This window comes from Balaenoptera physalus (genome assembly GCF_965194825.1).
Source record: "Balaenoptera physalus genome assembly, chromosome: 7".
Taxonomy (NCBI): Eukaryota; Metazoa; Chordata; class Mammalia; order Artiodactyla; family Balaenopteridae; genus Balaenoptera; species Balaenoptera physalus.
The window spans coordinates 12,847,038-12,861,888 of record NC_138886.1 but is presented as its reverse complement, the minus strand read 5'-3'; the positions used below and the strand labels follow the sequence as shown (position 1 = coordinate 12,861,888).

At 41.7% G+C, this 14,851-nt stretch overlaps 1 protein-coding gene across 3 annotated transcripts in view; it reads right to left on the bottom strand.

Moving 5' to 3' along the window:
- The window catches only part of TTLL11 (tubulin tyrosine ligase like 11), a 255,910-nt gene that overhangs the window by 184,140 nt on the left and 56,919 nt on the right, over positions 1-14,851 (bottom strand). For all 3 annotated transcript variants that reach the window (XM_082467860.1, XM_082467861.1, XM_082467865.1), the window contains 2 exons: positions 10,618-10,714; positions 3,808-3,941 (listed from right to left, as the gene is read on the bottom strand). In XM_082467860.1, coding sequence (XP_082323986.1) covers positions 3,808-3,941; positions 10,618-10,714 — 231 coding nt within the window. The remainder of the gene's footprint in view (positions 1-3,807; positions 3,942-10,617; positions 10,715-14,851) is intronic.

Sequence of the window (14,851 nt, the reverse complement as noted above, 5' to 3'; positions counted from 1 at the left end):
AGGCAATGGGGAGAAAGGTTAGTATTCTCATCAAACATTTCTGAAGCTATTTGATATCTCATGTAAAAAAAACAAAGAAGAAAAAGTGAATCCATACCTCACATTATATTAAAAAACTAACTCAAAACAAATCATAGACCTAGACTTAAAACTATAAACTTGGAGGCAAAAACATAAGAGAACATCTTTGTGAACTTGGGTTAGGTAAAGATTCCTGATATATGACACCAAAAGCATGATCCATATAAGAACAAATCAATTAACTGATCCATCAGAATTTAGAACTTGCTCTTCAAAAGATACTGTTGAAAGGATGAAAAGACAAGGCACAAACTGGGAGAAAATATTTGCAATGGGTATATCTGATGAATACATGTGTTCAAAATATATAAAGAACTCTCAAAACTCAACAATAAAAATAACTCAATTTTTTAAATGGGTGAAAGATGTGAATAGATATTTCATCAAAGAATATATTTGGATGGCAAATAAGCACATAAACAATTGCTCAACACCATTTTTAAAAAATAAATTTATTTATTTATTTATTTATTTTTGGCTGCATTGGGTCTTCATTACTTTGTGTGGGCTTTCTCTAGTTGCAGCAAGCAGGGGCTACTCTTCGTTGCAGTTCCCAGGCTTCTCATTGTGGTGGCTTCTCTTGTTGCGGAGCACGGGCTCTAGGCACACTGGCTTCAGTAGCTGCGGCACGCAGGCTTCAGTAGTTGTGGTGCACGGGCTTAGTTGCTCTGCGGCCTGTAGGATCTTCCCGGCCCAGGGCTCGAACCCATGTCCCCTCCACTGGCAGGCGGATTCTTAACCACTGCGCCACCAGGGAAGCCCAACATCATTAATAATTAGGAAAGGGTTTCCCTGGTGGCGCAGTGGTTGAGAATCTGCCTGCCAATGCAGGGGCACGGGTTCGAGCCCTGGTCTGGGAAGATCCCATATGCCGCAGAGCAACTAGGCCCGTGAGCCACAATTACTGAGCCTGCGCGTCTGGAGCCTGTGCTCCGCAACAAGAAAGGCCACGATAATGAGAGACCCACGCACCGCGATGAAGAGTGGCCCCCACTTGCCACAACTAGAGAAAGCCCTCACACAGAAACGAAGACCCAACACAGCCATAAATAATAAATAAATAAATAAAATAAAATAAAAGACAAAAACTGTAGTTCCCAGAGGCTCTCATTATAAAAATAATAATAATAATAATAATAATAATTAGGAAAATACAAATTAAAACCGATGAGAAACCACTACACACCTGTCAGAATGGCTAAAATTAAAAAGACTGACTATTACCAAGAGTCAGCAAGGATGTGGAAGAACTAGAATGGTCATAGTTGCTGATGGGAATACAAAATGGCACAACCCACTTTGGAAAACGATTGGTACTTTCTTTAAAATTAAATGGACACCTACTATATGATCCAGACATTCTATTCCTATGCATTTACTCAAGAGAAATGAAAACATATGTTCACACAAAGACTTATACATGAATGTTCATATTATCTTTATTTGTAACAGCTAAAAACTGGAATCAATCCAAATGTCCAGCAGCAATTGAAGGTATAAGCAAACTGTGGTAAATACATTTAATGGAACACTCCTTAGTAATAAGAAGGACTGAATTATTTATGAAACAATACGGCCGAATCTCAAAACATGTTGAGTGAAAGAAGTCAGACCCCTCCCACCCCCAACACACCCAGAAAAGTATCTGCTGTATGATTCCGTTTATATAAAATTCTAGAAAGTGCAAACTAATCTTGACTGAAAACACATTCACAGTTGCCTGGCAGTGGAAGGTAGAGGGCAGGGAGGAGAGGAACAAAAGGATTATAAATGGACATGAGGAAACATTGCAGGTGATGGATATGTCCCTTATCTTCATTGTGATGATGGTTTTATGGGGTTTTATATATATATCAAAACATAGCAAGCTGAAAGTTTAAATATTTGCAGTTTAACTGTACCTTAGTTAAAGCTGTTTTTTAAAAAAATTATGAGACAAATAGGCTACCTGCATAGTCTCAAAATATCTCCCCACAAGATACTTAACGATTACAAAGGGAAAAGTAGTAACTTCATAGTCGAGAAACCTAGCAGACACTACCTGAACTAAGTGATCAATATTAACATCACCGGAATTAAGACATCTTGACATCATGTATCTCTCCTGATATGCTGCACTGAGAAGGTCACAGCATCACTTTTGTGGTATTCTACCAAAAATGTGTAATCTGAATTTAATCATGAGAAAAATCAGACAGAACCAAGTTGAGGGACACTCTTAAAGAAATAACTGGTCAGTACTCTTCAAAAGAATCAAGGTCATGAAAGATAAAGACAGACTGAGGAACTGTTACAGCTCAGAGGAGACTAAGGAGAAATAAAAACTAAAGGCAATGAGGGAATATGGGGTGGATGCTGTACCAGAAAAAGGTCATTAGTAGGACAACAGGAAAAATGCAAACAAGGTGTGTAGATTATTTAGTAATACTATATCAATGTTAATTTCCCAGTTTCAGTAATTATACAAGATGTTAATATTCGGAGAAGCTAGATGAAGGGTGTATGACCTGCATATGAATAGTCATGGCAGCTTTATTTATAATATCCTCAAACTGGAAATAACCCAGATGTCCATCCATTGGTGAATGGATAAATAAGTTGGGGTGTATTCATAATGGAACACTATTCAGCAATAAAAATACAAACGTCTGACACAACAAACATGGATGAAGCTCAAAAACATAATTCTCAAAAAAGAAAAGACTCAAGAAAGTACATGCTGTATGATTCCATTTATATGAATTTCTTGAACAGGCAGAACTAATCTATAATGAGAATGCAGATCAGCAGTTGCCTGGGCTGGGGGTTGTGAGGCATGATGGCAAAAAGGCACAGAGGAACTTTTGGGGATGAGAGCAATGCTCTTCTCACTTATCTGATTTTGAAGACACAGTTGGTATCTATCTCGTTTAAACTCAGTCTTGCAGAATACTTAAATATAGAGTTGTAGAAATGGGACGGAAAGTTATTCCACGTAGCGACAGTGGCGTGAGCAAAGCCACAGAAGTGGGAGATTGAGGGGTGAGTATAGGGACCAGCCAATCGTTTATTTTTTTTTAATTAACTGTGCTCATAATTTGCATACAACAAAATGCACCCATTTCAAGTCGATAATTCGAAGAATTTTAAGAAATGTATACAGACCCATGTGACCACCATTCCATAGAGAGCTTCCTTTTCAAAATTACCACTTCAAGTTGTTTCTGTTTACTGTTTGGATATGGAATGGGTCGTTTGAAAATCGATTCTGGAACAAATTTAAAGCAGGACACTTAAAAGGTTTCCCCCTCTGTTTGTCAGACCTACTCACTGGTCTTGAATGAGAGCCCAACCTCCCACATTTCATGCCACGAGATGCCGGGGAGACCACACCTCTGGGATTCACCCAAACAGCCCCAGTCCACGTGTGGACTCAACAGTCTGCTCCAGCTCTGACTCCCTGGCTCTGAAGACGCCCTGACCCCATGATCTAGCTCCTGATGCCATCCTCAGGCCTGTCTCCTGGTGTCAGGACCCACTTCTTCAGTTTACCTGCCTGTCATCCTACCCGTTCAACTCTGCAAGCTGCCATGATCGCGGCAACATCTGCTGTGTCCTGTTAAGACACCCCCTAAACCAGTCTCAGCTTCCTGGGGACCCCTTGCCCCAGCTCCCAGCACACAGGACCCGGGACCAAGTTGCAACCATCATAGAATTCAAGGGTCATGGGGACGGAGTGCCACCTACCTGAGCCACAAAGAGCTGGAACTCGTCAGGCAGAATCCACGAGCGAGGGTAGAAGTTGTACTCCTCAGGAAAGAGATTCTGCATGATTCTTACTGCTCTGCTCAGAGTAATTTTACGCACCATCTCCGTCATGCCTGGGGAGAAGAGAAGTTGTGAGGTTTTAACAACAGTGGGCCACTAGCTATAAAACAGCCATTATTGGGGACTTTTAAAACCACCCACCTGACATATACACTTTTTCAGACAGGATTTTAAAAAAAGGTCTGAGTGGTTCCCCACAGCAGTGATTCATGGTTTGGAAAGACCTAGCAAATTAATGAAAAACTTGGAATAGATGGATATTTTTTTCTCATAAAAATGAAGCATCAATGTAAAAGAATGAGTTTCCACCTAGTTTATTATTCCACTCTTTGTCAGCCCCCTAGATAACAAATAAAGAGAAGAATTTATATCTTGCACTTAAAACTTAATATCCTCTCTAATTCTGGGCCACCACATATACCTCTGGGATTCCTTCCATCTTATACCCTGGAGAATATTAACTCGTGGACTCTGGTTACATTATGAGAAGCTTAATTAAGTTGCTTTGTTTTAATCTTTCATGAGTATTAAAGGTATAAAACAGAAAAATACACACCTTTCAGCAGAACATCTGTCTCCTTGAAATAAGGACACGAAGCGGAGAGGTTAGCACAGCATAATTTATAGTTTAAGGGGAAAAAATGGAATCTGTAGGAGTTCTTCAGTTATGAGTACTGAAACTGACATTGATCAGATCTCATTAATTTGCCCAGAGGGAATGGAAATGTCTCACTTATAAAACATTTTAAAAGAAGGGTAGTTTTTTTTCCTTGTCACATCTTTAGAAATGCTGACAAGAAAAGAAACGGAGTATATATCTTAGCAAATTTTAGGCAAATAGGTAAAAATTATTTAAAATTTTAGCATGCTTATTTCTTAAGGCAAATATCACTGCTCAAAAAAATGGAGACTAAAAATGGGCTTCACCCTGAAAGGGGCTACACAGTTCCATCAATAACTAGAAATTTGCTAGCAAAGTCATTTTTAATAGAAAGTACAAAGTTCCATGTCAGCTTGGCATGTCCAAATTACTGCATTGAAAATGGGCAAAGTCAGAATGCATGAGGTTTCTCTAAACTACATTCAGGAAGCAAAGGGTGAACATTGAGAATGAAGGTTTTAATAATCTACTTCTTGCTTCCCTCAGCATATTAAAAAGAGCAATAAAAATCTAAAAGATGGCAACTTCAAGATGTCAGTGCCTAGGTTCTTAGTTCTTGTTTAGAAGGAGATAGAGAAGGATTAATAAGAAATAAAGGAGCTTTAAAGGCACTAATAAACTGTGCTCTAACACAGCTTCTCCGATATTAGAGAAAACTCACTGAGGACGCTTTCCCGAACTTCCCAAGAAATCAGTATGAGTCCGGAAAATTAGAGCTATTTCCTTTTATTCCCCCATGAAATTAGAATTTTTGAGTTATAAACACTAGAGCTGAAGTACACGAAATTCCAACTTCTTTGGAAATGTTTTAGTTGTATTTCACATTCTAGTTATAGTATTAAACTAAAAACCTGCTTAACTGACTGCAACACAGCACCTTACAGCAAATACGTGATGTCCCCTGGCCAAACAGTGTTGTGGTATTGTCCGAGTTTTAATGGCAACGTGACAGGAGAAGGTTTGCTTTCAGAAATCCCGCGGCAGCTCACAAGGACACACATAACACACATAGGAGTGCTGTGAGTACAGGAGTGTGGTTCGAATGCTCCAGAGAAGTTTTGTGAAAACCGATGTCCAGCAAATGGAGTAAGTATTCATTTTAAATCTGCGATGGCTCCTTTTGTCATGTGGGTCACCAGCCCCTACGCCGGCTAACAGATCTGTCTCTGAGTTTACATCTGCGTCTGTCTCCAGATAGTTCTCTACAAAAACCAGCCAACTTAAGAAGCATCCCTTCAAGCCAGTGGCTACTTTTCCCACATGCTTCTGAGCCACAGGCTGTAGACGGCTCACCCCGAACCCTGCCTCAATGCCTGTCTCTGGAAGGCAGCAGTGTCAACCTCCCTCAATCCACTTTTACGGACACCTTTGTTCCTCCGCCATCTTTAAGCTGCAGGGGAAAGCATCTCTGAGCCCTCACGAGCCCCCATGTGGTAGCTGCTAGCATCCGTGCCTCTGGCAGGGGCTCAGAGACAGATGTGGGCTCTGTCATCTCTCAGTAAGATGCAGACAAGAGTAGCTGCGCCAGAGCATATGCTTCCAGAGTAGATCTGTAAAGAGGGAGGTCACTGTCAGGCCATGCTGGCTCCAGACTCTGCCTACCTTCTCCAAGCAGCTGCAGCACGTGACCCCTCCCTGTGACCCCTGCCCCAGGCTCTGGGACCCATTCTGACCTGAGGTAGAAGCTCTAGGTCCAACCATTAGCTCCCCTTTGGGGAGCTTGGACCCTTTCTTTGTAGTCCAGTTAGACAAGGAGGATTTTAACTACTTCTCTGAGGCTCTGTTGCCTGTCCCCAAAGTTTGGTCACCGGTCCTTGGCTCCTGGTGCCTGAGTGGCTGCCTCAGCGATGCCTTTGCCCTGCAGTCTCCGATGTTCCTCCTCTGTTCCCCCTAAGCCTCCCCTGCAAGGGCTGGAGTCCTCCTGTGACTTGAGCCCAGTGGCTGGGCTTCTGCTATACTAACAGGTCCTTTTGAGGCTGACTGTCTACCTGCAACTCTCAAGAAGGTCTGTTCCTAGATGTCCCTATTGTGGCCGTTCCCCTATCGGTTGGGAAAAACCCCTAACTCAGGCTGGAGCTTCTCACCCAAGAGCTTGCCTCCTGCCACTGCTTCTGGGCCTGGGTTCTTCTGTCTGCCTCACTGGAGCCCCAAGGCCTCGGGTGGTCTCGGCCCATTGGAGTTACACAGGAGTCTGATCCTCAGGTTTGCCCACACAGGCCTACTTAACCCAATTTAAGACAAAACAAAACAAATCAAACACACAATCTGAGCTATGTTGGGAGTGCTATTCAATCCAAGTCTCATTTATAACAATAATTCTTGGCAAAAACACATTAAAACCACCAAACAACAAGCAAACATTGATACTTTCAGATCCTGGATACTGCAGTGGCCTCTTAGCTGTTTCCTCTCTCAGCCTTTCCACCCCAAACCCCCCACCTGCACCCCTGCCTCCAATGCATCCCCTCTGGCAGATCTTTCCAAACTGCAGGCTGGGCCACGTCACTCTCTAGCTTAGAAATTTCTCAGTGGCTCCCGGTGAACTTTGGGCCCTGCCTTTCACCTCTCCACTGCCCTATCAAACTTGACCCTTTCTAACTAGCGTGGGCCACGTGCCCTTTGCTGAACAAGCAACGTGCAAAGCATTCCATGTCTTTGCACCCCCTCTGCTCCCTTGATTTGCATGGGGGACAGGCCCATCTATCCCTGGAGGCTCAGTTCACATTCAATCCTCTTTTCCAGGATCTCTCGCCCTGCCTGCCCCCCAAGCAAATCTGGGTTAGGTCATGTGCCCTTGATCCAAATTCTCACAGCATCCCAAGCTTACTCTGGCATGGCGCTTATTTTGTATTTGACTTCTCTCTTTACGTGCTTTTCTCCTTGTTTTTGTATCCCTAGCCCAGACCAGTGCTTGGCAGATGGCTGTCCCCAGAGATCCCTCCCTGGAGCCCCCTCCTCCTCTGACAAAGTCCCCTCCTCAGGGTGGGCTCTCAGGCACCACCCGCCACGTGTTGCCATACATCTCAGACCCAGAAACTCAGCAAAAAAATAGTTGCTTGCAAAGCTGAGAATTGACGGTTCTAGGCTTTCTTAAGGCAAAGACATATCTAAATCAGATTATTTTTAGTGAAAGTCTTAATTCATCAGTTAAGATATAATAACATATCTTGAAGGAAATTGCCCATAGAAAAGTGGCTAAAATCTAATGTGCTGACACGAACGAAATAAATTACTTCCATATGTGTATCCAAAAGTTTTCAGTTTATTCAGCATGTGAAGTGTTTATCCTTGCCTGGCACGTCCACTAGAACTTGCTCTAAGTAATACACAATGCATACAAAATGCATCTTCAGAATAATGGGATATATCAGAGACAGAAGATAAGCATGGACGCCAACTGGAGCCAAAGGACAGACCATTCTGGAATCACCCCATCGCTAAGGATTGTTGTCTTTCACAGGGCAAAGGGTGTGGCGGCCCTGGTCCACTGCCTAGAGGCCTGCTTTGTCATTGGAGCTAATTAATTGCTGTTAGTAAAGTGGAAAATTGTACATACCTACCACTGGCACATGGAATATGAGATGGGGCAAACGTGCTTCTTTAGAATGAATATTCTTATATCACCTTTAATGAAACTAGTCCTTTGAGTGTATTTTTTTCTGTATTTCTATTTGCGTCCCAAATGTAGAGCTATAGCGACTCCTTTCCTACTCTCGGCCATCAGATGAGGAGTGAGCAAATGGGGAACGTGTCAGTGAAGCCTCATTCGATAATTCATGTCTTGGGAACTCTGTCCATATTCAAAGAGTTGTTCTCTTCCAAATTATGTTCTCCCAATATCCCAATAAGTCCTTTTAGTGGCATCAAACGTCATCTTTTATGAGCAGCAAGACAAAGAAAATAATAGCTATTCCATTAAACTGTGCAAGAACCCTGGCTGCAAGAGTCCTCCTTGTTCTCTGACAAAACACTTTCTCCTCTAAGAACCAATCTGAACTTGGGTTAATTTTCTAGCTCTGTTCCCCAGGAAACCACTAAAGGGAGAAAGTTAGCTGTGTGACTAGACAACAAAGCATATGGTTAAAATGATCCCTTATTGGCATCTTGCATAAATACCTGGTAGGAAGCCACAGCTCCGGGCTTTCCTGAGTGTAGGGAATCTTGTAACTTAGCATGACCCTGGAGGGGACCCTGGAAGCTGTGCTGTGGAGGAGCTATGTGAGCTATTGGCTCCTACAGGGTTTCTAAGTCAAGGTAGACCCACATCCACCAATGTGGATCTTGTCTCTTTGCACCTGAGCTTTCACTTGAGGAGCCAAAGACTAGCTCTGGAACCCTTGCCATGACGCCACTGAGAAGAAATGTATGACACTGACTGGCTGGCAAGCTGTGTCTCCTGTCCTGTATCCTTGTAAGTAAATCTGAGCCAAGTGGCCCATGGTGGTCTGTCTGCTTAGTTGAAAAACCCGCTAGTGGACATGGCATAACTTGCCAATGTATAACGTATGGATATTGGGTTTTCTGAGAGGTATTTTCTTAAAGACGTGGCATGGAATGCCAAAGAAAAAGAATAAGTTGATCCTCCTCTTAAAAATAAGCATAAATGAAATAACTAGAGGAAACAACTACACTCTGGCTGCAACTACGTAAAAGTGATACATAAACATGGTTAAGGTTTGGGAGAAATTCTAGAAATATTCACCTTGTGGTTTTGTTAAATGAGGGATGGGATTCAGGGTGATGTGCTTTTTAAAAATTATATATTATTGTATACTCTATGGTTTGTGCCTGTTATGTTAAAACTTCTGAATATAAGTGGGACCCCTTTGGCTGGGATCATACCCAGATTAACCAAATGTCCCCTTCTCCCTACACATGCCCACTTAACTTAACCACCCTCTTCACTTAGCCATTCAAAATAATGAATAGTAATCATGGCAGAAGAGGGTGGTAGAGGTTAAAAGTAAAACGGAAAGGTATATGATGGGGGGCAGGCTGGGAGTGGAGTGAGGGGGCGTCTCAGAGTGTTGGCTGTGACACCTATGTGGCACCGAGCCCCCCCTGCAGTCTCACTAGACAATAGTCTCACTAGACAATGCCTTCAGGTTAAAGGCAGAGGCTGTCCGCAGCTCCTGTTCCCAGTACGGAGACTGGTGTATTTCGATTTTAAAATGGTACCTGCAAATAGGATACTTAAAGAAAATGGAAGCTGCGAACCCCATTTCTGTGACACCGTCCCAGAATTTTAGTACGTCTGTTTTCCGTCTCCTGCAAATTAAATAGAAAATGAAATGGTCTATTTTATTTATTTGTTTGTTTGTTTATTATTTTAGTGCAACATGCAGCTTTTATTAATGTTAGACTAACTCTGTAGGGAAAACGGTTCATTTTATTGCTTTCAGGTCCTGCTTTCTCCTTTCCCTCCAATGGGCATCAAACTAGGGCTGCCTCCGATTTGCCATCAGCAGTTACGGAAGGCCTCGGGTGTGTCTGGAAGGACTGCAGGAGCCGTGGGAACATCCAGAAGTGCAGGAGGCACGGCCCCTCCCAGGAGCTCACGGTCTACCTGGGCAAGCCGCACACGTAGACGTATTCAGAGTGCACATTCACTGAGTCATTGAAATGTTCCAGAAACTATGGTGAGTGCTATAGTTTTTTTTTGGTCTATTTTTTTTTTTTTGGTCTATTTTTTTTTTTTTTTGCCTTTTGAGAATGGTCTATTTTTTTTTTTTTTTTTTTTTTGCCTTTTGAGAATATAGTCCCCTCATGACACCCCCATATCATATCTGAAATGCAAAAGGTGAAAGTCATGTTCTTCCGCCGGTGGAATTAGACCGGAAGAGCCTGTCTTTTTACGTTTTGGAACCTCCAGTCTTTAAACCCTTGGTGGGTCAAGTCCTGATCACCTTGCCTCCCAAGGTCACGGCACTGAGGCAGCGTGTAGGCAGTCATTCCCAATTAAGAGCCCTCCAGTTTGATGTCAAAACACTGTCGTGTTTTTGCCAAAGAGTGTACCCTGAGGCTCAGCCCTGGAAACGTTTTTAAATGCCAACAATAACAGTGGATACCTGGAAACTTGTTCACTAGACCGGAGAATATGTCACTGTCGTGAAATGAAACTCCATGCCAGTAGATGTCACAAGGCAAGCGTCGGCCAAATGGGAACTAGAAGAAAGAGGGGAAATGTGATTAATGACGGGAACAAGAAGAGCAGCTCCGGCACCGAGGGTCTCTTCTGTACAAACTCCCAGCGGCCTGGCACACATCACATGATTTAATCCTCATAATAAGCATGTGAACTTCCTGACCTTCTTTCCCAGGTTACAGGGGAAGAAACAGATTCAGACGGGCTAAGTAACTGTCTCAGGGTCACAGCCACTGAGAGGCAGAGTTCTGATTCCGTGTGGCGGGCACTATACTAGTGACCTTACAGGCACCCTTTTGTCAGAATCCTCATAACCATCCTAGAAAGCATGATGCCCATTTCACTGATGAGAAAACTGGGGCTGAGAGGGGTAATGTAACATGCCCAAGGCTGCATAGAGCTGGAAATGGGAAAAGTCAAGATCTGAATGCAGGGCTGAATTCCAAACCATACTTCTCTTTCTCTGAAAACCGCAACATTCAAACCAGTCCCCCCAAAACGAGCTTTCACAATCTCTTTCTATCTCTTTCTCTCTCTTCCTCTGTCTCTTACACACACACACACACACACACACACACACACACACACACACACACATGGTCCACAAGGGCAGGATATATTCCCCAGTGCCTAAAACGGTTCCTGGCATTCAACAAAGACTTTTTGAATGAATGAATGAACAAACCAGGAATGGTCCTCTGACTCATGATGAGATAACCAGATTCTCTCTTCCAGGAATATGGAAATCAGAGATGCCTGGCAGCCTCTGCCGGCCCTTGCACTGGAAGTGATCAAAAGCCAGAGCCCGGCAGCTGTGCTTGGCCGTGTGCACAGCCTGACAGAGAAGCAAAGGCAGCCAGTCTGCTGAGAGAGGAGAAGGGAGCAGGTGCAGAGAGAAAAGCAGAGATGAGGCCATGTGGCCCTGGCAACACAGACTGAGTGGCCTCAGTTCCCAGGGCTTCTAGGTCCTCGGCCCAGACCCTTCTGAGCCCGGCTGTCCCTTCTGTCCTTGGATTCTGTAAGGCAGCCTCATACCCATAGAATGCATCCCCTGTGCACAAGCTATAGGGTTTCAATTACTTGCAACCAGAAAATCCCTCGCTGAGACCAAAGGGCCTGCTCTTTCTACTGCATCTTGCTGCCTCTCAACAAGTTCTGCGTTTACACAGTGTATTTTTTAAATGCGTAACTCAGATGACCCTCCTTAAGGGAAAAGAGTGAGGACACGTTAGTTCATATTTCGAACCTGCTTGTTAAGAGTCCAAATGAAGAGAAATGTCAACACATTAAATAAAATCATCCAATTTTCCCATCCTAAGACTATAGTTAATCAGAAATTTTATCTGCTCCAAGTTGAGAGGGCTAAGTTCCAGTGAGAGAACAGAGCATTACCAACGAAATGGTGGTGACTCAATGCTTTCCAACGATTCCAAATTAAAATGAAGGCAAACAGACTCAAGGCCTTTAAATCATTCACATTATCTCAAAACTGTGCCAAAGTGAGACATATGATACACACTCTATTAGCATTAACAACTTCCATCTATAATTTATAGCACTTCACTCATTTTCTTTGCATCCAATGGACTGAAGTTATTAATTCAGTAGTCATAAATACAAAGAGATACAACATATGTTATTTTCTTCCAGCTATTAAGTGCTAATATAGAGGAGGGAAAAATAACTTAACCAGGGAGGTTCCTCTAAAAAGCAGACTATCCAAGCAAAGTTTACTAAGATCCAAGTGGCTTTGCTGCCCACACTGCAGGAGCAACACCTGCTCCATGTCAGTGGATCACCGAGGACTCCTTATCACCCTTATGATCGCCTTGCAATTCTTGGCACTTTCATGATTCCTAAATCAACCTTTCATTCAGAGCCCTTAGCTCATTCAGTTTTGAGAAACTATCCTCTTCTAAATCAATTTATTCAGTAATTTTTTTGTGCCAGGCACTGTGCTAGGTACCGAGAACACAGAGAAACACAATTTTAAGTAGGTCTCAGGACCTCATAATCCCACGTCTTTTTAAGATCTTTTTAAAAACTGCTTGAACAGCTAACATCATGCTCAACGGTGAAAAACTGAAAGCTTTTCCTCTAATATCAGGAATGAGACAAGGATACTCACTTTTGCCACTTCTGTGCAACACAGTACTGGAAGTTCTAGCCAGAGCAATAGGCAAGAAAAAGAAGTAAGAAGCATCCAAATTGGAAAGGAAGAAGTAAAATTATGTTTGCAGATGACATGATCTTATATGTAGAAAATCCTAAAGATTACACACACACACACACACACACACACACACACACACAAACTGTTAGAAATAATAAATGAATTCAGAAAAATTGCTCAATACAAAATCAATACAGAAAAATCAGTTATTTTTCTATGTATTGACCATGAACAGTCCAAAAAGGAAATTAAGAAAACAATTCAATTTACAATAGCATCAAAAAGAATAAAATACTTAGGAATTAACCAAGGAGGCAAAGACTTGTACACTGAAAATTACAAAATGATGCTGAAAGAAATGAAAGACACACATAAGTGGAAAGATATCCCATGTTCAAGGATTGGAAGACTTCATATTATTAAGATGTCAACACTACTCAAAGTGATATATAGATTCAACGCAATCCCTACCAAAATTCCAGTGACCTTTTTTTTTTTTTGCAGAAATAGAAAAATCCATCCTAAAATTCATATGGAATATCAAGGGATCCCAAATAGCCAAAACAATCTTGGAAATGTCACACTTCCTGATGCCAAAACTTATAACAAAGCTACAGTAATCAAAACAGTGCATAAGACAACAATGAGATACCACTACACACCTTAGAATGGCCAAAATCCAAAACACTAACAACACCAAGTGCTGAAGAGGATGTGGAGCAACAGGAACTCTCATCCATTGCTGGTGGGAATGCAAAATGGTACAACAACTTTGGAAGACAGTTTGGCAGTTTCTTACAAAACTAAACATACTCTTACCATGTGATCCAGCAATTGTGCTCCTTGGTATTTACTCAAATTAGTTAAAAACTTATGTCCACAAAAAATCCTCCACACAAATGTTTATAGCAGCTTTATCCATAACTGCTAAGACTTGGAGGCAACCAAGATGTCCTTCAGTAAGTGAATGAATAAATAAACCGTGGAACAGCCAGACAATGGAATTTTATTCAGCACTAAAAAGAAATGATCTATCAAGCCACGAAAAGACATGGAGAAATCTTTTAAAAAATGCATATTATTAAGTGAAAGAAGCCCATCTGAAAAGGCTACATACTGTATGATTCCAATTATATGACATTCTGGAAAAGGCAAAACTACAGAGACGGTACAAGGATCAGTGGTTGCCAGGGGTTAGGAGAGAGGGAGGAATAAATAGGTAAAGCACAGGCGATTTTTAGCACAGTGAAACTACTCTATATGATACCATAATGGTGAATACATGTCATATACATTTGTCTAAACCCATAGAATGTACACCACCAAAAGTGAACACTAATGAACTATGAACTTTGGATGATAAGAATCTGCAATGTAGGTTCATTGATTTTAACAAATGTACCATTTTAGTGTACCGTTTTTTTGATAGTGCATATGTGAGCATAGTGATTAGAAGGGAAAAAAATCTCTCTTCCTTCTGCTCTATTTTGCTGTGAACTTAAAGCATCTCTAAATCATCTCTAAAAATGATAAAAATAAATCTTAAGAAACAGTATGGTACTGACATAAAGACAGACATACAGACCAATGGAGTAAGATAGAGAACCCAGAAATAAACTATCACATATATGGTCAAATGATTTTCAACAAGGATAACAAGACTATTCAATGGGGGAAAGACAGTCTTTTCAACAACTGGTGTTGGGAAAGTTGGACAGCCACATACAAAAAGTTGAAGTTGGACCCTTACCTTACACCATATACAAAAATTAACTCAAAGTGGGTCAAAGACCTAATCATAAAAGCTACAAATATGAAACTCTTAGAAGAAAATATAGGGGATAATTTTTATGACATTGGACTTGGCAATGATTTCTTGGATATGACAACAAAAGAAAAAAATAAATAAATTGAACTTCATCAGAATTAAAATGTTTGCATCAAAGGACACTGTCAACAGAATAAAAAGGCAACCCATGGAATG